At 38.7% G+C, this 20614-nt stretch overlaps 1 protein-coding gene across 1 annotated transcript in view; it reads left to right on the top strand.

Annotated features, from left to right (window-relative positions):
* Slc2a13 (solute carrier family 2 (facilitated glucose transporter), member 13) overlaps positions 1-20614 on the top strand; it is a 268893-nt gene that overhangs the window by 65239 nt on the left and 183040 nt on the right. The window contains exon 4 of the mRNA XM_013505919.1: positions 9779-9887. Coding sequence (XP_013361373.1) covers positions 9779-9887 — 109 coding nt within the window. The remainder of the gene's footprint in view (positions 1-9778; positions 9888-20614) is intronic.

Consider the following 20614-nt stretch of genomic DNA (forward strand, 5'->3'; position numbering starts at 1 on the left):
ACAAAGTACTCTTCCCTTTCACATTTTATATTTCAGAGAAACTCATATGTTTGCAGCAGTTGTACTTCAAAAAATTTTGTTTTGGCACAGTAGACCCCTATGGCTGTTACGAAGTTGGAGTTTTTTCACTGGAGAATTGTTGAGCTGCAGAATATACTATTTTACTGCTTCATTTACATAGATACCTTTTGTGGAAGGAAATACTTCAGAATTAGGAAAGAATCCTTGATGGTAACAAAACAAAGCATTTGAAAAACAGTATTTCAGTATTACTAAGCCCCATCATCATGTGCCTTATCCATAGGGAAAAAAAGCCTTTACTTTAGCAACCTGGAATAATAATGACCAGATTAGCACAGTTATTTCACACAGGCCCTAATGTACCACAGTCAGTTCACAAGCACGCCTCTGTGGACACCCAGCCCATCCCAGCGCCTTGGTAAATTGATTGCCTTGGAGGATTTCAGAATGTATTGGCGTAAATGCCAGGCTGTGAAGGAATGGTGGAGCCACATGGGGTTGGATTTATCAATAGCAGCACTCCATTCTTCCAAACAGAACATGTGCCAAGCACCAGCTTGTAATCACAAACATCATCTGCTGCATACTGAAGAAGAAAACAGCATGGGTGTGCTCAGGATCTTAGTGGTGGTTTATAATTAATCACAACATTGTTTAGCAACTTGGAATGTGCTCAGATTGCTTCATCCATGAGTTTTCGATACACATATTTTCTCTGGGGTTTCTTTCTCCCTCCTTCTCTTCCTTTCTTTTCTTCTTCATATTCACTAAGCAAACACTTCATGTCTTCTATTGGCATGACCCTGGACTAAGTGCAATGGGAAGTAAGAATATAAAACAGGAACAGACCTCAGCCAGCTATCCAACACAATCCAGGATGGAAAGAGATCAGGTACATAATTAAAAAAAAAAAAATTAACCAGGCTTGAGATCCTAGGAAATGACCAACCACCCAAAATCAGAAGGATGGAGTCCCAAGTGGAAGGAACATTGTGAGAGACAGAATTATACAAATAGCAGGCTTCTTTGAGTAAAACAGATTACCTAACAAGTAATGAAACATAACCAGCCTGGGAGAAACATAGTTTAAAATGAATATTGTTAGATAGGCTGGGGCAGTAGTGTACCCCTCAGTGACCAGCTGTGCACTTTAATAGACAGGGCAGGGGCAATGTGGAGGGGATTGGCTGAATCTGAGGGGAGATTGGAGACATACATGAACCTTGTTGTTGAATTGATAATGTGTGCCTGGAACTTTATTAGCACTAGTCCTCATGGTGCATAGTACTGTAACTAATTCTAGTGGTGACAGAGTCTGAAGAGGCCCAGAGTCTTGTGGTGGAGCTGTTGTTTCAGCACTGGCCCTTGTGGGCACTTCCTACTGGCGTGCACTATCTCACTATGGAGGTGGATGAACACCCAACCCTGGCAGTGGGGAAGTGGGCCTGGCGGTGGGACAGGTGCGGAGCAAGAGGGATGCACATTGATCCAAATTAAAACTTGACAGTTTATTAGGTAGAGGAAATAGGAAGAGAGAGCAGATAGTCAAAAGTCATAGTTCTTTTTTTTATTTTAAAAATAAAAGGAGGAAAACATTAACAGACAGACAACCTCAAAAGTCATAGTTCTTCAGTTACTGTGAAATTAGATAATGCAGAGTGAGAACCAGTGTAGGTTGGGTCATTTATGTACATAATTTTGTTTTGTAGGTCATTAAACTGGCATGTCCCTGTGGGTCCTTCTCAGTGCCAGTTGCATAATGCTATGTATGCAGTTCTGTCAGAGCAGTTCAGCTGTCGTGTCTCCTTACCCTGTGCAGAGTACATTCAAGGTGGGTGGTCCAGGTGTAGTAAATGGACTATCGGGAGCAGCCAGAGAGGCAGGAGCACAGGCAGAAGAGAGCAGTGGTGGTCCGAGGACATGAAATGTTTACAGTGGATGTGACAAGATATGATGGATGGCCTATTAGAAATGAGTAGAAAGAACCTCCTGGCGGCAGGGAGAGCCTGACTGCTCATAGACACACTGAATTTTTTCATGAAACCAGTGTGGGTCATTTTTCTGTTATTCTCAAGCGGTGCTTGGGAGCAGAGAAAGGCAGTCATACAACATGACTGTTTTGTAGAAGAGAACTGTAGAATTAAGTCTGGGTACTGTGGCAGGTAGGCCAAGAAAAAGACAAATAAAACATTGAGTGGCTGAAGTCATGACGAGGACTGAGTAATTGTAGTCCTGTAGCTTGAATTTTGTGCTTCAGTTTTGTGAATTTTTTAATCATACTAGTCATATGTTGATTTCTTTTCATGCTAAGGAAAATCACCTTATTTAAGAATACGTTAAAAAATGCCTTTACATGATTGAGAAGTTAGCTCAGGGTCTTGGTCTACTTCTGTATCAGCTGTGACCTTAGGAGAGTTACTCACTCCCTCTGTGCTTAGTTTCCTTCTTTCCAAGATGGCGGTCACAATGTCTGCGCTTCTTTACTGTTTAAGACTCTCGTGATGATTAAAAATGGCTCAAAAGGCACCAGGAGCTGTTGAAATGTTGGATAATCATCCACTCAGATTTGAACAGATGCTTAATATCCTTGGTGATGGATAATGATAATTAAATTCTGACTACCCCCAAAATATGCCAACTGGTAGCTAAACAGCAGTATAGTAAGCTTTCTTGGCTAGCAGGGGTTAGAAGAGAAAACCTTGAAGTGCTGGTTGATGAGTTGATGTTCCCATGGCCACCTCATCTCCTGCCTACCTGAAACTCTGCAGAGTGTAGGAAATGGCCTCCTTGGGGACCTGGGTGTCTTGCTGAGCCTGACTGCAGTCCCGTCAGAGGGCCCTAATTTCTGGGGTAAGGAGAGTAGTAATTGAAGCTGGGCAGTGATTATCTTGCTGTGGGAAGGCCCCTGCTTCCTCCATGGAGGCAGCTTTATTCATAGCAAAGAATTGAGTCGGTGAAGACTGTAGTGGGGAAGCCTGTAGGTTGCTTCTTGTAATTCATTAATCATACAGTGTTCTCCTTATTCTTTCTTAACTTTTCTTTAGTACATAATAAAACCCTCAAATAAAATGAAAGAAGGAAAGAATAAGTGCAAGAAAAACCTTGAAGAAATTTTTAAGCCCTGTATCCCTGGGGATTGTAATTTATCAGTCCGGCGTCAGACCCCATTGGTCCAGTTTAACCAAATATGGTGGCTGCTGATTAACAAAGTCTGGTGCCCTTGTCAGTGAAGACTGTATATGGCATTTGGATATCTGAGTTTTATTCTTTACCATCTATTTCACCATGTCAGTCCTCCTGGTATCTAGAGGCGCTTACTTGGTGAACTATGTTGTTATTATTTACCAGCTCTGTTGAATTATAATTTACTTGCAACAAGTAGAACATATATGAAGCATATGATTTAATAAGTTTTGAGACATGTGAATATCATCACATCATCAGCACCATGAAAAGACTGGACATACTTTTGCCTCCACAAACTTTGCTTGCTGCCCTTGGTATCCCTCCTTCCACAGGCAACACTGATCTGCTTTCTGTCAATATTTGGACTTGGAATTTTCTTTGGGGGAAAGTTTTGTTCTTTTCTTTAAACAAATTCAGTATTTTTAATAGCTTGTAGGCCTTGCTACTCAGGCTGTTTTTTCATGAGTGAGCTTTGCAAGATTCCATATTTTAGAGAACTTGTGTATTGCATTTAAGACATTTGATAGGGTAAAATTTCTCATCTTGCTTATTTTTGTGGTGTCTTTAAGTTCAGTTCTCTTATGTCTGATATGTTCATTTATTTGTTCTCTCATTTTTTTCCTGATGGGCTAGTTTGCTTTAACTGCTGTAACAAATTATCACAAATTCGGCAGCTTTAAAGTAGGAATTTGTTCTCTCATAGTGTCGGTAAACAAAAGTCCAGAAGCAGCTTCACTGGGTTGAAATCAATTTGTCACCAGGTTCATACCCTTCCAGAGTCCTAGGGAGGATTTCTTCCTTGTCTTTGCCAGCGTTGAGGCAGCCAGCATTCCTTGACTTGTGACTGTATCAGTCCATTCTCTGTGCTTGCCTTCTTCCGTTCTGTCTGGATCTGCTACTGTTTTATGAGGATATATGTGATTGCATTTAGGGTTAACACAATTAATCCAGGATAATTCTCCCATCTCACAATCCTTAATTATATCTAAAAGTCCTTTTTGGCCATCTCACAGGTTCCCAGAATTAGGAGATGCATATCTTTGGAGGGGCTGTTATCCTGTGACTGTACTCTGACTGGAAGCATGTTTATTTTATTGATCTTGTCAAGGAACCAGCTTTTGGGCCGTCTTCCTTACTTCTCTTCCTTCTTTTCTATTTCACAGATTCTGTACTTTATTATTGCACTGTTTTTAACTTGTACTTACTTTGGACTCTTGTGCTTATCATTTTGACCTGGTTTCTTCAGGTCAAAGTTGAGGTTAATGCTATAAAATTTTCCTCTGCTTGTTTATCCCTAATCCCCCAAAATATCTTTTTTTCTGGTACTGGCGATTGAACTGTCAGTGCTCTACCACTAAGCTACATCACTAACCGTTTTTTTTTAAATTCTGAGATAGTCTTGCTCAGTTTCCTAAGCGAGCCTTGAATTTATAATCCTATAGCCTCAGCAGCCAAGGAGCTGAGATTACAGCTGTGCACCACCCAGCCACCAGTTTTTATAGCTGTATTTTCATGTACTTCCCATGTTCTTTCTAATTTTCATTATTGCTTTGATTCTTAGAACTGTGTTATTTCCAGTGTGAGGAGCGTCTACCTTTTACCTATCGACTTCTATATTAATGTCATCGTGGCTGGAGAGCAGTCTTTATGACTTAATTTTTTTTATATTAATTAAAACTAGTTTTACAGCTCAGAATTTAATCATTCTTGGGTAAATGTTTCAATACATTAAACATACATTTACCCTTTAGGAATGTGTGTCCTGCTGTTATTTAGTGAAGTACTGTTTAAATACCAGTTACTACGTCAAATCTGTTGGCAGTGTTGTTCAAGTCTACATCACTGCTGATTTTTAAATTCCTCCTCCAATTATTGAGAAAACAGTGATGTAATATTAAAGTATCATTGTGGGTCTATTTCCATTTGCAGTGGCCATTTTTTGCATATATTTCAAAGCTCTTAATACTGTGCAAACATTTAGGATTGATATTTCTTCTTGATGAATTATTTCTCTGTCATTACAGTTACATTTTCCTGTCTTTTACAGGCCTGGTAATTTTTATTTGTAAGATGCCAGATGTTATAAATTTTATCTTACTACAGAGCTTTGTTCTGATCTTTGACAGTTACTGTACTTGGTGGAAGTGAAGTCTTGCTTTCCACCTATTTTAGATGATACTCAAACAGTGTTTAGCCTAGAATTAAATTTGCACCATTGCTAAAGTAAATTCCTTCTGAATACTTTTCCTTATGCTTCAGATTTTGCACTTTAGTTGGTAGGAACAACTCTCTTCTCAACCCTGTATAAACTCTTGGGAATTATTTCTCTATTTCTTTTTAGGGTTCTTTCCCCTGCCTGATAGTTTCCTCACTGGCATCTGCTGATGAGCACTTAGTATCAGTACTCAAGGGGGACTCCAAAAAGCCCCAGAGTTGTCAGTCTTTGGCTGAATCTTCATTCTTCTCTGCCCTGTGAACTTGAGCCCCTATGGAATCTCTGCATTGTGAGCTGCATCTCTTTCATCCAAGACCACTAGATCTTTCTGCTTCCCTCATGCTGCAGCCTGGAAGCTTGTTTGAGGCATTCAGCTGGAACCATTGTCTGGTTTACCCATTTGCTTCCTGAATCTTGGGGCTCACAGTCCTTTACTGGGTGTTATCCAGTCATGAGAGCTACTGTTGCATGCATTTTTGTCTGACCTCTATCTTAGGTGAAATTGAAGAACTGAGATTTCAGTAAATGGAGTTCTAGTAGATTTTTTGTATTTTAATAAGAAAAGAAAGAAAAAAAGAACCAACAAAACCAGTGATACAGAATTTGAAAACAAGATAATAGGAAATTAACAATGGTTCTTATATTGCATATTGTTATCTGCAAAGTAGTAGCTCAGATTACAAGATATAGGCATGTAAAACTGATCAAACAATATAAGCACAAACTATTCTTTTCAGTGAACTAATAGAAATTAGTAGTATAATCATCTTAGCTATCTTGTGTATGTATGTATATATTTTTTTCTTCCTCCATCCCAGTTCTTACCTTTTGAGCAGTTTCTTTCCCTTTCACAGTATCTATTGTATATTCAGGGTGTTACTTACTCTTTACCTTTCTTACACTAGGGAGACAATATGATGTTACACATGTGAGTGTGGTTTTTTTTCACTTATAAGTATGGTCTCTAGTTACATCCATTTACCTATAAAAGCCTCAAGTTTATCCTTCTTTATAGCTGAGTAGTATTCAATTGTATGAAAAGACCACATCTTTTTTATCCATTCCCCTGTTGATGGGCATTTGGGTTGTTTCCAAGATTTAACTGTTACAAATTGTGCTGCTATAAACGTGGACGCACATATATCCTTGTGGTATGATGTTTTTAATTCTCCTAGAAAGATATGCAGAAGGGGAATATCTGGGTCAAATGAGACCTCTAATCCTGGTTTTTTTTTTTTTTTTTTTGAATCTCCGCACTGTTTGCCACAATGGTTTCACCAGTCTACACTCCTACCAACAGTGGAGGTATTCCTTTTTCCCCACAACCTCACCAGCATTTGCTATTGGTTTATTTCTTGATAATAGCCATCCTTTCTGGTGTGAGATGGAATCTCAGTGTTGCTTTAATTTGCATTTCTCGAAGGACCAATGGTGTTGAACATGTCTTCATATATTTGTTTGCTGTCTGTATTTCCTCATCTGAGAAGTGTATATTCATCTCAAATGCCTATTTTTGGACTGGGTCTTTGAATTTGAGGAGCCTGATTTTTTTTCAATTCTTTATATGTTCTAGATAGAAGTCCTTTGTCTGCGGGACAGTTGGATAAAATTTTTTTTCCTGTTCTGTGGGTTTTCTATCACTCTGTTGGTGATTTCTTTTGATGTACAAAAACTTTTTAATAAGATGAGATCCCAGTTGTTGATTCTTTGAAGTATTTCCCATGCAGTTTGGTTTTTGTTCATGAACTCTATCTGTTTGTCTTCAAGATTCCTACCTACTTTCCCTTTTAATTATATTCAGAGTGCCATTAGGAGGCTTAGCTCACACCAGCTATCCTTGGGAATGGCTGCTTTGTCGGCTTTCTCTTTTATGCGTGCTGCCAGAGCCCCTGCCACTTGGAAAACCGTGTGAAGGTGTTCAGCAGTGCAGTAACATGAGCATTCAGAATGGAGGGAAGGATGAATCCCTTTTGGTTTCTTGAATCCATTGTTTTACTATGTATATTTTGGGTCTTTCATTTCTAGATTGTATTCATTGGTCAGAAGGTTTAGTTTTTATTGTGTGGAAATTTCTGTATTCCAAACACACAAATGTTTGAAAGAAAATTGTGTAAAATGTTTTATACCCAAATTCTTTTTAATTACAAAAGCAATAGAAATCTAGTAAGTAGAGCTTATCATTTTAAGTTTTTATTTGTGAACATTCAGCCAATTAATGTTTTTTTTTTTTTTTTGCCTCATAGCTTATGTGATACAAAGATAGATGGTAGTTTTCATTTGTAAGTCAATTTTGCTGCCTTATAATGCTAGGTTTATGATTTTAATGAAAGGAAGTTCTTTAATTTTGTTTTTGCATAATTACATGTGCAGCTGCTCTGACCAAAATTTATCCATTAAAAAGATTCAGTCTAATGGAGGATCTACTGTTGTTTGTCTTTAAGAAGTCGAAACAAGAGAAAATAGGGGAAAAAATTTTTTTTTAAACTGGGGTATAGTACATATGTGGTGTTTATGTGTTAGTTTATATTTTTGTATAAAGGCAAGTCAAACTTTGATCCTGACCTGTCATAATTTTGTCTGTCATCCATATTTCCTATGGCCTAACCTATTTATCGGCTCACAAAACAATTTAAAAATGACAGTAGAAGTGGTTCTCTAAAGATTATAATAGGTTTCCTGCAGGTAGAGAGGGCAGTTTCTCATCTCTGGACATTACTGACAGCTAAAATAGGATGCTGTTTGGTTTGATTGTCATTTTAAAATTTTTCCATTTATCAAAGTAAATGGTGATTTTTTAATTTGAAAGTTTTGTAGATGGTTATCCGATGCTGTATGTGTTCCTTCCTTTGTGGCTCACTTAGAGATAGCTGTATTTGCATGAGCCTATCAGGAAGCTGATGGAGATATATTTCAACATTGTCACAGAAAGCTCTCAACTTCTCTTTGCACATAGCTTTCCTAATGTATTTGTCTTTAATATAACCTGCTTGACTCTAAGGCAGTTTGGTGTGTTGAATTCTCCCAGCCTACCTTCTAAATGGGTTGTCCCTTTATTTAGTTTTAGCTTTGAATGCCTGTCAGTGCTTCTCTAAATTAACCTGTACCAATTAGAGACAAAAGCATTTGCAGTAAATCAAGTTTTGTGATTGTAATCATACCATGGAGAGGTAGAATATTCTCCACCCTGTGATGTTCAGTTTTAATTAATGGCCTGGCTTGACATACCATTTTCACATTTGTGGCTGACACAGTAGCATATTCTGTTCCATTTCTGCAAATTGGGATATTAAATTTCTGGAAGATTCCTAAAGGAGTGAGACTTCTTGGATTTTAATTTACTTGACTTAGTTTGCAGTTCAGTAACAAAGCTTCGCCTCTAATTGAGCAGCTGGCACCCTGTTGGCCACAGATCTTTGCTCTGAGAGCAGCAACAGCACAGATCTTGGGAACAAATCCTCACCCCATGTGCTCTGCCTGGTAAAGTTAAGTGGAATCTAAATGGAACCTTTCTGAGAACAGAAGGGACATTTTCAGTAATTATGCCCTGACAACAGACTTCGGTAAAGGGAGTCACCATAATTGAGGCCTTGGTAGAGCAGATCCACAGCTCTCCAGAACCATTCTAGAGCTTCAGTGTAATCGCCAAAGGATATGTGCCATTTTGAAAACCCTTGTATATTTGAAAATCACCATCGATTGCCTCTTTGGGTACTAGTGAAAATTTAGAACTGCCCCTGTGAGTGCGTGTGTGTATGCATGTGTGTGTGTACCCAAATCAACTTTAACTTTTTCCTATATTACCTTTTTAGTGACTTATTCGTAATATCTATTGTAATCATCATGAATCTGATATGAAACCCAAATTCCTTAGCTTTCATCAAATAGAATGAATTTTTTTCCTTGTTTGTTTGTAATAAATGCATTCTTTTGGTTGATTAAAGCAGTTTTACCAGTGACTTTGTAAGTCCCACGTGGATATATCTTAAAGAATATTTAATTGCAAAGATGGTGAAAGAACAGAGTGATTAAGATGTACATCTGGTAGGGGTTTAAGGAAGAATAATTCTGGGAATTCTAGTTACATACATCTTCCTAGTATCCATAAATACTGCTTTAACTTGAACTCTCTCTTACCACTTTTACAGTTTAAACTAAAAACAAAACTAAACTAAGTCTGTTTCAGAAATAATATACTGCACTCAAGTTTCTGTAAAAGTATATATGTTCTATTTTAAAATGCCCAGTCGTGTTGATTTCACAAGATTTGGGGAACTTTATCTTAATGTGAATAATTACTATGAAAGCTAAAAATAATAGATGTGTCCTTTTTTTGTTTTTCTTTCTTTTTTAAAAAAGCTGGACCTGTGATCTGCAGAATGCTGACTTATCCCCCAACTCGCCGAGCTTTAATTGTGGGTTGTGGCCTACAAATGTTCCAACAGCTCTCAGGCATTAACACCATCATGTATGTATTGCTTTCTGGCATTTTACTGATGAGATTGTGAAGGGATTATTTTACATGGAGAAAGAAACAGGACTGTTGGTGATTTGTTACTATTAAATGTATAGGAATCGCCTTTTGGGAGATACTGTATTATACTTTAAATTCTGTCATATATAACTAGAAAGGGGTGATTTATCATGTTTGTTGTATTATGGGTTTTATTTCATGTAAGTGCTCTTTTATGCCACCCAGTACTTCCTCGTATTCTGAGCAATTATTTTTATAATCCATTTCTTAATTCTGGTTAGAAAGTAAGATAAAAAGAAGCCACTTGCCATTGTCAAAAATTATGCACACACCAATAACTTGTTCATTTCCTCGTGGGGTATTATCTTACATTGTGATAGCATTGCTAATAGAACTACCATTATTACAACCAGATTACAGTGGAAGGAAGATTGTATGGAAGAGGTGGAAAAAGATAGAAAAGTGTCATGTTACTGGTTTCCAGAGCAATGCCCAGAGTTGTTCGTGTGTCGGGGTTGAGTAGGGTGACTAGGGGGACCTCTGGTCTTGTACAGTCATTCAGTATTAGATTCACTTTTGAAAGCCTGCTTTCTATCAGTTACACAGCTGTTAGTAATGTCGACCCAGTTGCCCCACCCTCACCCTGTACAGTCCTGTGGAAGAAACACCCACTAAATAAACTCAGAGTTAAGTACAGAATTTTAAAATGTGATAAGAGCTGTGCAGAGCTGCTTTTCTCCACAGAGTAGATTGTAGCTCTAGATAGAAGAATATGGCTCAGACCATCATACATTTTCCAAGAAACTGATCACTGGTTGGCAAACCAAGTCTTAGAAGTGTTTCCTTTCTATGCCTGTTGATTAAAGTTACTCACTAGAGAATTAGAAATTGTATAAAATTAATTTTCCCAGGCAAACCATTTGCATTTGAGATGTGATATTTTCTTTTTAAATTACTTGATTTCATTATTAAGTGACAATTTGAGAAGAGTAAATTGGTTAAAATGAAGTTTTTTTTGTTTTTTTTTTTTTTTTTTTTTTGGTGCCAGAAATTGAACTCAGGTAAAACAATTTTTAAAAATAAAGATTAGGATCCTGTGTCCCACTAGATTATATCAGGATTTGTTAAGAAACTACATCTGTATCTACACTCTTTGTACATTTGACATTAGTTGTAATCTTTTCAAAGTGTAATTTCCTGAGCTTTTCTTTTCAATAGTTTGCACTTGCCTCCCTCCGTCATTTCCTTCAATTTTCTCTTACCTTCTTCAGTTCTGCTCAGACCCATCTGTTGCTGTAGTGCCCAGTGCCCAGCACGTTGGTTGCGTCTCCAGGGTTTGGTGAGTTCAGGCCCTGCTGTGAGATGCCACCCTCTTCCTTGGTGTGGTCACAGTGGGGAATTGCAAGGAGGCTGCGCCAGGCTTTCAAAGAATGCAGTGCAGTAATAAAGCCCGAATGAATATTCCAGTTGATCAACCTAGTGTGTGTTCTGTTTCCAAAAATATTTTTATTTGTTCTACCCTTTACTAATATTTTAAACTTGACATATTTAAAGGCATAGAAAATGAGGAGTTTTGTTTTATGTGTTGTCCTTTTGAACAGGGATTGAAAACAGAGCCAATTCTCATGGGTGGGTACTGGCTGATGCCAGTGTATTGCTAGTTGAAATGATTATCATAACCTATTTTCTATATCTAGAGTAAATTGTGCTGATCAAGCTTTTCAAATTTTAATAAAGCATTCATCTCTCTAAATCCTCAGTCTTTTCACAGAGATCAAGTAATAGAGGATCCTCATATTCTCTAAGATTTATAATAGGCATTAATATGCTTGGATTATCGCAATTAAACATGATATAAGTGATACGGTTATACAGCTTTTTTGCTTGCATTTGAGTATTAATCCTGGAAAACAGGGAGAGTAAAATAAATGGTTGTTGAGCGTACACTGTGTCTTTTGTGGTTGCAAAATAGCTACGTCATCCCCCTGAAGACACTGGGAGGATTTTAGAGGACTGGATAGACGTATAAATAACATGATCGTTTGGCTAAGTAACTAATGGTTATTCAACATACACAATTTCAGACACTCATATTTCAAGCCCATACAGCTTTGTGTCCATCATTGCGAGAGACCACACTACTGCTTTCTGTCCGGATGGACGTGTACTGTGTCTTCTTATCACCATACTAGATATTCTTGCTTGGGTATGCGTAGATTCTTCCATTATTGTTAAATTTAGTATATACTCTCATAGTTTTTGTTTCTGGTTTAAAATAATCACTTAACTGGAGCCGAATAACCTATCTGTCATTTTGAGTTGAAAATATTAATTGCTTTTTTCATAATTTCAGATGCTTGGGACCAGAAGCATTTTGGATTTTGAAATTGTTTTGTATTTGGGCGTATTTGCATATATATATTATGAGATGTCTTGGGGCTAGGACCCAATATAAAAGTGAACTTCATTTATGTTTCCTGAATACCTTATGCACACAGCCTGCAGATTAGATTATACAGTATACTTATGGTGCCTATGCTTTGACTGTTATCTGTTACCTGAATTCAGGTGTGGTACTTTCCACTTGTGGCATCATGTTGGCACTCAGAAAATTTTGGGTTTTGGAGCTTTTCACATTTTGAGTTTTTGGATTAGGGATGTTCAGCCAGTTATAAAATTGCATCCATCTCAAAAAATCAAAATCATCACCTTCTTAGGTTTTCTGATACACACTTAAGGCTTTTACTGTTGATCAAGAGTTCCTGGCCATCGCAACCTGATGTTTGAATGAGTCATTTATATTTGTTAATCGTATTTAATTAATTTAATTTTGTAAGTGCAATGTCTCTGGATCTGTTTGAGTCTCTTATTTTATTGTCAACAAGCTCTTATAATATAAAAAAAAATTATCGTGCCGTCAGGGAATGTGGCACAAGCAATCTTGGGCAGATGGTGGTTAGTGTAGAGAACAGCAAAGGTTACTGGAAATGAGAAAGAAAAAACATAGTCTTTGTATACTCTCGTCTTGCATATTTGAACTGAAGATAAGGTTTTGTTCTCTCTGATTCTCAGCAGGCAGGGTTAGTGCACTATTGCAGCAGCTCAGTCCAGTGAGACTTCCCCTTTCTGTGCCTCCTCATTGTCCACAAAGCTATTGAAAGCTAAAATGTGCATCTCATTGGAGTATTTTAGAATGACGGTACTTGTACTGTTTATCAGATGAAAGTTACTGGGAAAGTGGGAGGATTCCTAGTTCATCTTTTGAAGGATGAGTGTAATATAATAGGAAGGATATTGAGCCATGAGCAGGACTATTGGTTTCAGTATCTCTCTCCACAATGGGACTTTGGGCAGACCAGTTAACTGACTTCAAGCTAATGACATAGAAAGTAAAGTAGATGTGCATTTGAATGGAAAAACGATTTTCACATATAAGTAGAAGTTAAAACACTTGAGATAGTAATACTTCAAACATTTTTCAGGTGGAAAGTTGTCAGACTGCAGGGAATCAAATTCCATCTAAAAAGAAAAATATGTTCTACTCAACATAATTTTTGGAAGATTTATTACATACTTACTTCAGGCCAGTCATTGCTCTAGATACTTAGCTTCTTATATATTAAGACCCCATTTTTATTTCCCAAGCATGTCATTGAAGAAAGACAGTCTTTGTGTTATACTTGACAATGCCTGTTTCTCCCTGAATTATAGAGCTTCTCACCTGAAGTGATTGAACTTGCCTTTGCTTCCATAATGTTTTTTTTTTTTTTTTTTTGTTTTTCTCCGGTACCGGGAACCGAACTCACGACCTTGCGCTTGCCAGGCAGGCGCTTTTTTGCCGCTGAGCTAAATCCCCAGCCCCGCTTCCATAATGTTGTAAGGTAACATCTTCCTGTGCATGCTACATGGAAGGTCTGAACAGGATGGCTTAGAGTGGAACGACCACTTTTTTGACCACCTCCCATTTTCCTGTGTGCATGTTGTATACTTGTCTTAGTTTAAGCTCCCCTCCCTCAAAAAAGCAAACCTTAAAATAAGGAGTTGGAGGGAAACAACCCAGATGCCCATCCACTGAGGAATGGATAAAAAAGTTATGGTACTTTTATACAATGGAGTATTACTCAGCTATTAAAAAAGACAAAACTTCTTGAGGCTTTTGTAGGTAAATGGATGCAACTAGAGACCATACTCATAAGTGAAATAAATCGGACCCACATGTGTAAATATCATATTGTCTCCTTGGTGTAGGAACCTGAAAGACTGGGTAAAACTCAAAACGTACAATAGATGATAGGAAAGGGAAAGAAATTGCTCAAAGGAAAGAACGACTGGGATGAGGGAAAGAAGAAGAAAGAAAGAAGGAAGGCAAAACATAAATATATATATGAATAGCTGCGATGACTGTAATGCTGTTGTCTGATGGTGTATTGAAATGAACAGCTAATGCTCACAATTTTTTATGTTCTGATCGACTTTGCATGCTTGTGTCTGGTGGTCTGAGCAACTGATTTGAAGGTACCAATATGCAATGGAATTACAATGGTGAACGCCTACCATCTTGTCTAGTGAAACTCTGTATTATCTCTAATGTTTTACTGAAGAATTATTTTCTTATTCTTTTTAATGGTTTGAGCAGTCTTTCATTCTTAAATCTGATAATCTGAGCAATGTAGTTGAGGATAGCGATGTGCAATGTAACAACCACTGTTGATTTGTATTAATTTGTCTTGAGACCCTGTATCACTTTGAATGTTCTTGCTTTGCTTTGTTTATGTTTGTGATACTGGTATGCTGCTACTGTTCTAGTTTTTTGTTTGTTTGTTTCTCACGTACTACTCTCTTAAAAATAAAAAAAAAATAAGGAGTTGGAGATACACACACACAGTTTCAGGATGCATGAGTCAGGGAATAGGGACATTGTGATAGGACAGGGAGAAAGGGCATTAATGGTTGCCTAGCTTACAGCTCATTTTAGTAAGCAACCGGAGCTCAGTCCTGCCAAGTACTCTGTGAGGATTACTATGGACTCTACAGAATTACTCTAGGAGTGTGTAGTCACAACCCTTTGCTTCATACACTGAGAGTCAACCTTGCAGATATTAAATGCAGTCCTTCCAGGTTCCCCAATCAATTTCTCATGATTCCGGATCTCCCATGCAGAGAAATAGAGGGACAAAAGTAGTTGAACTGGAAGTTCTCAGATTCTGTAAGTGAGTTTCCGGGATAGCTAGAGGATTGAGAGAGAGGCTATGGCTACATGTGGCTGGTCATCAAGAGCATGGGGTAAAAATTCTATGTCTTCAAATATGTGTAAAATTTAAGTTAATTCATTGTGGCTGTGAAATTTCTTACTACCTTTCATGGATATAGCAATTCATTTTTAGTGAAAAAGGTCAATAATTGTTGACTACCATATGAAAAAGAAGCAATAAAAATGAGAGATTCATGTGAAGGAGTGGTAAGAATGTATTTTCTTGAATAGTATAATCTACTTTTTTAATATACTCACTTATAATTTTCACCTGTCACAGGTTTTAGAAATTGTTGCTATAGGTTAAAAGATTTATAAGTGAACAACTCTTGTCCTTAAGAAATCATCATCTTACCAAATTAATGTGCTGTAGGAACACAGGAAAATGAGTGATTAATTGTCCTAATAAGGGAAGGGGGCACATACAAGTGGTATATGCTGTATTTTTAACATTTTCTTTATGTGGTAAACTGTTATGTGGGCAGAAACATGCCACAACAAATACTGTTACAGCCTTTAGTATTCGATCTGTATTTGAATGCCAATCAAACAAACCTGCTAGTTATACAAATTCCACAATTTACTTCTCAGGGCCTCAGCAATCTGAAGAGCAAGACTTTTCAGTTTCTTAAGGTGATTCAGTGAAATAGCAGGTATGGCTCAGGCCCAGTTCAGGCCCACAGCCCAGAAACTGAGCGCGTGGTAACTTCCTGCCTGTTCGCTTTACCATTTAGAAATCCTTAGGCATTTGTGCAGAGCAGGAACGTTCTGAAGTTAAGCCATCTTCCTTGATTTACACCCATCAGTCCAGGATTTGAGAAACTTCTGTAGACACAAAATTGTTATAACAATTTTATACAATTATATCCATCTTTCATGTGTCTCTATTTTCATAAGAATCATGACAGTATTTTTCTTCTAACTTGTAGATATTGTAAGAATAGTGTACCCTTCAGTATTAGATGTTTTCTTTTCATCTTAAAGTCAAGGAGAACAGAGTGACCTTAGAATGACAGGCACTAATAATGCCTCCTAAGGGGGTGGGGGATCTGTAGCCAAGTTTACCCCCATGTGGCTTGATCTGTGACTTACATCAAAAGATTGTCAAATCCTTTTGGCATGCTTTCTGGATTAGATGTGAATTTTAAGATCCTGTGATAATTAATGGAAATTCATCTTCATGGTTTATACAGTGTCAGCAACTAAGTATTTGAGTTCGCCAGGATAATCTTTGTAAATAGGAAAACATAATTTCCTTGCCTGCCCTTTCTGGCTCTTATATATTGCTGAACTATAAGGAGAAGAAAGGGAGGTTCTGTTAATGAGTTGAAATAGTAGCGTGAAATCCAGGGGTGTACCTCAGGAAATGTTTGTTTTTTCACTAGATTAGAACCTTTCCTGTATATCAGATGTGAATCTGAGAATAATACCAGTCTAGATAATTCTGAGCACAGTATTTAACATTGTGGAAATGCTTTGGCCTCACTTCACTCTTTGAACATTTAGGGAGCAGGCACTTTGCCAGGAACTAGATAAACACAATATTATTTAACGTACCTCTCGGGGAACTCAGGGTCTCTTTCCTTATCTTTAAAAGGACCTGCTGTGGTCTGCTTTGAAGGTGAAATGGCGCAGCAAAATGCTGGACCTTTAGGAGGTGCTTGAAGGATCTGTTGGGGAGTTCCTCTTTCCTACTGTCACTTGTGTGGTCCTCTCAGTGAGTCAGCTCTCCAGGCTCTCATTACTTGGGAATGGGCCTTTTCATAGCTTTTTACTTACCGCAGCATCACACTTAAACCTTCTTTATGCCCTTTCCCACTCAAGTTGTGCACAGCGCTGGTGCTCACCAGGTCTTGGCTGATGGTATCTTCCACCTCCGTGGTTTCAGCAAACGTCTGCTGGCCGCACACTGAACCTGCGTGTCACACCAGAACCATGATAACTGTTTCATACCACGAAAACCATGGAGTCACCCCAAAGCGGCAGCAGGGAGGTTCCCACAAAGAAGTGCCCCAAACTGTTCTGAGTTAGGGCCAGCTGGGATTCCAAAGAAAGGAGCATTAAATTCTGGGGTTATCAACCCAAAGCGATGCACCATCCCCTGGAATGAGGGAGCGGGGATGTTCTCTGTCCGTGTGTCTACAGCAAGGAGCTCGGGGTGTGTAGTTTATATCAAGGTTTAAGGTTCTTTGGCTCAGGGGCAGGCCCGTTTGAGAATTTTGAACACCACCTAGTTACCTTTATCAGTACCTGAACTGAGGCTGGAAGATGACATGCAGCTGGCTTGTCACAGAACAGTCAAGGTGTTTTGCAGTTTGTCTCAGTTCACAGAAAGAAAGTGGGAGCAACCAGGGGGCCTTGCACACACATACCTGTATCTCCAGGTGTTGCACATTTTTACCTGGGCAGCCCTCTCTCAGCAACCTAACACGTGCAAAACCAAGTCTGTCTCTCCCCCCTGCTCTGCCTGGCCTCCTTCAGTCCCCTTGGTGCTGGCTGTAGTCACAGGGCACCAAGCCTGGCGCTTGGGAGCCAGCGTATCCAAATCCAATCAGTCATAATTTGCTTCAATTTTCCTCCCTAATATCTCTTGTATCTTTCCTGTTTTCTTCCTTGCCAGGATCTTTAGTCTGTGCCTTAGTCAGGGACCATGGTCTTTCTAAGTAGCAAAGTCTCACTCAAACCTAATTAGAGAGAAATAAGGACACAGGGTCTAAGGGTAGCAAATACAACTGGTCCTGGCAAAAGATCAGAACCAGAATCTGGAGAATCATTACTCCACTTACACGTCCACACGGCACGTTGTACCTGCTTCTCTCTAGCAGTGTGCACCTTTCTTTTTTCTTTTGTTGGAGATCTGCTTCTATTTTGCTCACATGTGGTCACACTCCGGCACCGTAACCTTGGAGATAATTCTAAGTTCAAGTATACAAGATTGATCGACTAGGGTTGTTCCCATTCCTCATTCCCAAGAGACAAACATTAAAATGAATCTTCCCTAGCCCAAGCATGTGAAGCCAGGAGTTGGGCAACAATGCAGGAGGTTTACATATAGTTTTATGCTATAAAGCTCATCTCCCCCAATTTAGCCTTCCCATCTCTGCCTGTGAAATCTGTGAAGCAAAATTAAGTCCTTAAGTCCTGTCACATCTTGAACTAAAATCATTTAATGGCTCTCACAACTTCAAGCAGAATTCTGGTCTGTTTTCCTTCATGGCTTGACTTTTGTCCATCTCTGACCTGATTGGTGTCCAGCCCCTTGGCCACTTGTGCCTTCTGCTCTGTAGAACCTTACATACTTTTGGCAGTGAATAAAGGTAACAAACATTAGTGCCTTCAGATGAGCTCTTTTCCGTGGCAGAAGTACCCAGATGACCCTAAAAGACCTCCAAATTTGGGCCACGTGTCATCTCCCAGAACCCAGAGCCAATTGAAGTGGTCCCGCTCTGGTTTCCTGAAGCACTCTGATTACTTCTCGTGGAAGTTGTGTTTCATATAACTGTGGATTTGCTTTTTTCTCCGCAGATAATCATACTCCCTTAAAATATTTTCGAGGTAAAGAGTACCCTTAAAACATTCCACAGCTAAAGGTAGCTAGATTTTAGTTACCACTGATTGTAGTGCTTCTGTTGTGTTCCTGGCCAGTCATATTGTGGTGTGAGGCCTTCCTTAACCAGATTGCAGATGGGACCTTTGGAAAATAAAATCCTTATTACTCAAAGTTTGAGAAGAGATCCTTCAAAACCACTGCCGAGTTAGACTTAGACACAAGGTGTGTGCTACTCAGTTTTCTATGTAATGACAAAGTTCTTGAGATGATTTATAAAGAGAGGAGGGTTTTTTTGACCTTTACAGATTCCAGTCCATTCTCAGGTGGAGCGTTGCTCTTGGACTCTGGTAGACATGCCAGATAGTAATGGTGGAGAGCGCCTGGGGGAGCAAACTGCTCACCTCATGGTCAGGAAGCAGAGCAAGGATAAAGGAAGGCCAGGGCTCCCCAGTGCTCTTCAGCGACACACCTCCAAAATCTAATTCCTAAATATCTCAGCACCTCTCTGTAGTGCCGGCCTGGAGACGAAGTCTTTGGCACAAGGACGTTTGGGGGGACATTTACTACCTAAACTATAGCAAAATATGCTAACAACTTACAGTATTGGATAGGTATTCATAAGTTCAGATTTCAACACTGCAGATTTCCATTTAAAATTTTTTAGTCAGTCTTTTGGTTCCTTCTTTCTCAGGACAACTGAAGAGCTAAGTTAGTGAGTTTTATCCAAGTCTGTGATTGTGCTTCCTGTGACTGGCATTATTGCATTATTTCAAATGCTGTTAAGCTGCTCCGTGCCTAGACAGATAGTCTAATAACATGTCATTTATGGCAGGGACTAAAATGAACAATATCTCATGCAAGAACATCTTCATTTATTTTGATAAGATTATTTTTACTGGACTGTTTCAAATATAAAGAACTAAATGTAAGGTGTACTCATTTCCATTTCTTTAAAACACTGAGTACTAGAAAATAGAAGATTCAGAAAGTATATTTCTCAGTTTAACTTCAGTTTCCTGCCTAGAACTCTTTCTTGATTTTTTTGATGATTCCTCCTCAGCTACTTTAATGCTCTCTCCTTAGCATTATGATGATGATCCAAAGTATGTCTGAGAAGTTTAGTTATATTACCTAAGCTGTTTGTAAGGACTGGATTTGGCCACTGGGCATTACCTTCTTTAGAAAGTGCAGAGTTGATGCCTGTGTTAAACTGCACATTCACATCCAGATTAATGTCTTTTGGAGCTGGTCTAGTTCCCCATTTCCTTCTACTCCCTCATGGCCTGTCCCCATCCAGGCCTTGGAGACCGTGCCCTCTATTGCAAGGGTTCAGAACAAGGTGAACGGGGCTGCTGAGAGCCATCCAGGGGGAGGGCTCGTAAAAGCATTATGGAGTGTCCTCATCCACCTTGTGCACGTGACCTGGCACCATATGACTTCTGACTCTTCTCCAAAGTCAAAATGACCATGAAAAGTAAATGTTTTTAATCAGTTCAGGGCATTGAGGCAGCCACAACAGTACAGCTAAAGACATCATGAAAAAGGACGTACCAAACTGCTTCAGAACGTGTAAGGAATGCTGGCATAAGGGTGTTTGAAGGGAGGAAGAGTATTTTGTGGACACCAATGACAATATGTCTTCTGTTGTTTAAAAAAACACTTAAGCACTGTATTTTTTGATCATATCTACCATGTCCCTTAAGAGCTGATTAGCTTGCAATTAGATTGCTATGATTTGGGGAGTGAGAATGTAGTCGAGTGTAGTTGTTACAGCAGTATCTGTAACATGCATAAAATTTTGAATTTCACTTTCTTCTACCCAAGACTTTTTTCACATTTTAGAAGAAAAAATCTTGGAGGCTGTGTAGATGAGACTGCCATTTGCTCTGCCACCTTATACTCACTCTTGCGCCTGTCTTG

Source organism: Chinchilla lanigera, unplaced genomic scaffold, assembly GCF_000276665.1.
Source record: "Chinchilla lanigera isolate Chin_1 unplaced genomic scaffold, ChiLan1.0 scaffold00104, whole genome shotgun sequence".
In the NCBI taxonomy this organism is placed as follows: Eukaryota; Metazoa; Chordata; class Mammalia; order Rodentia; family Chinchillidae; genus Chinchilla; species Chinchilla lanigera.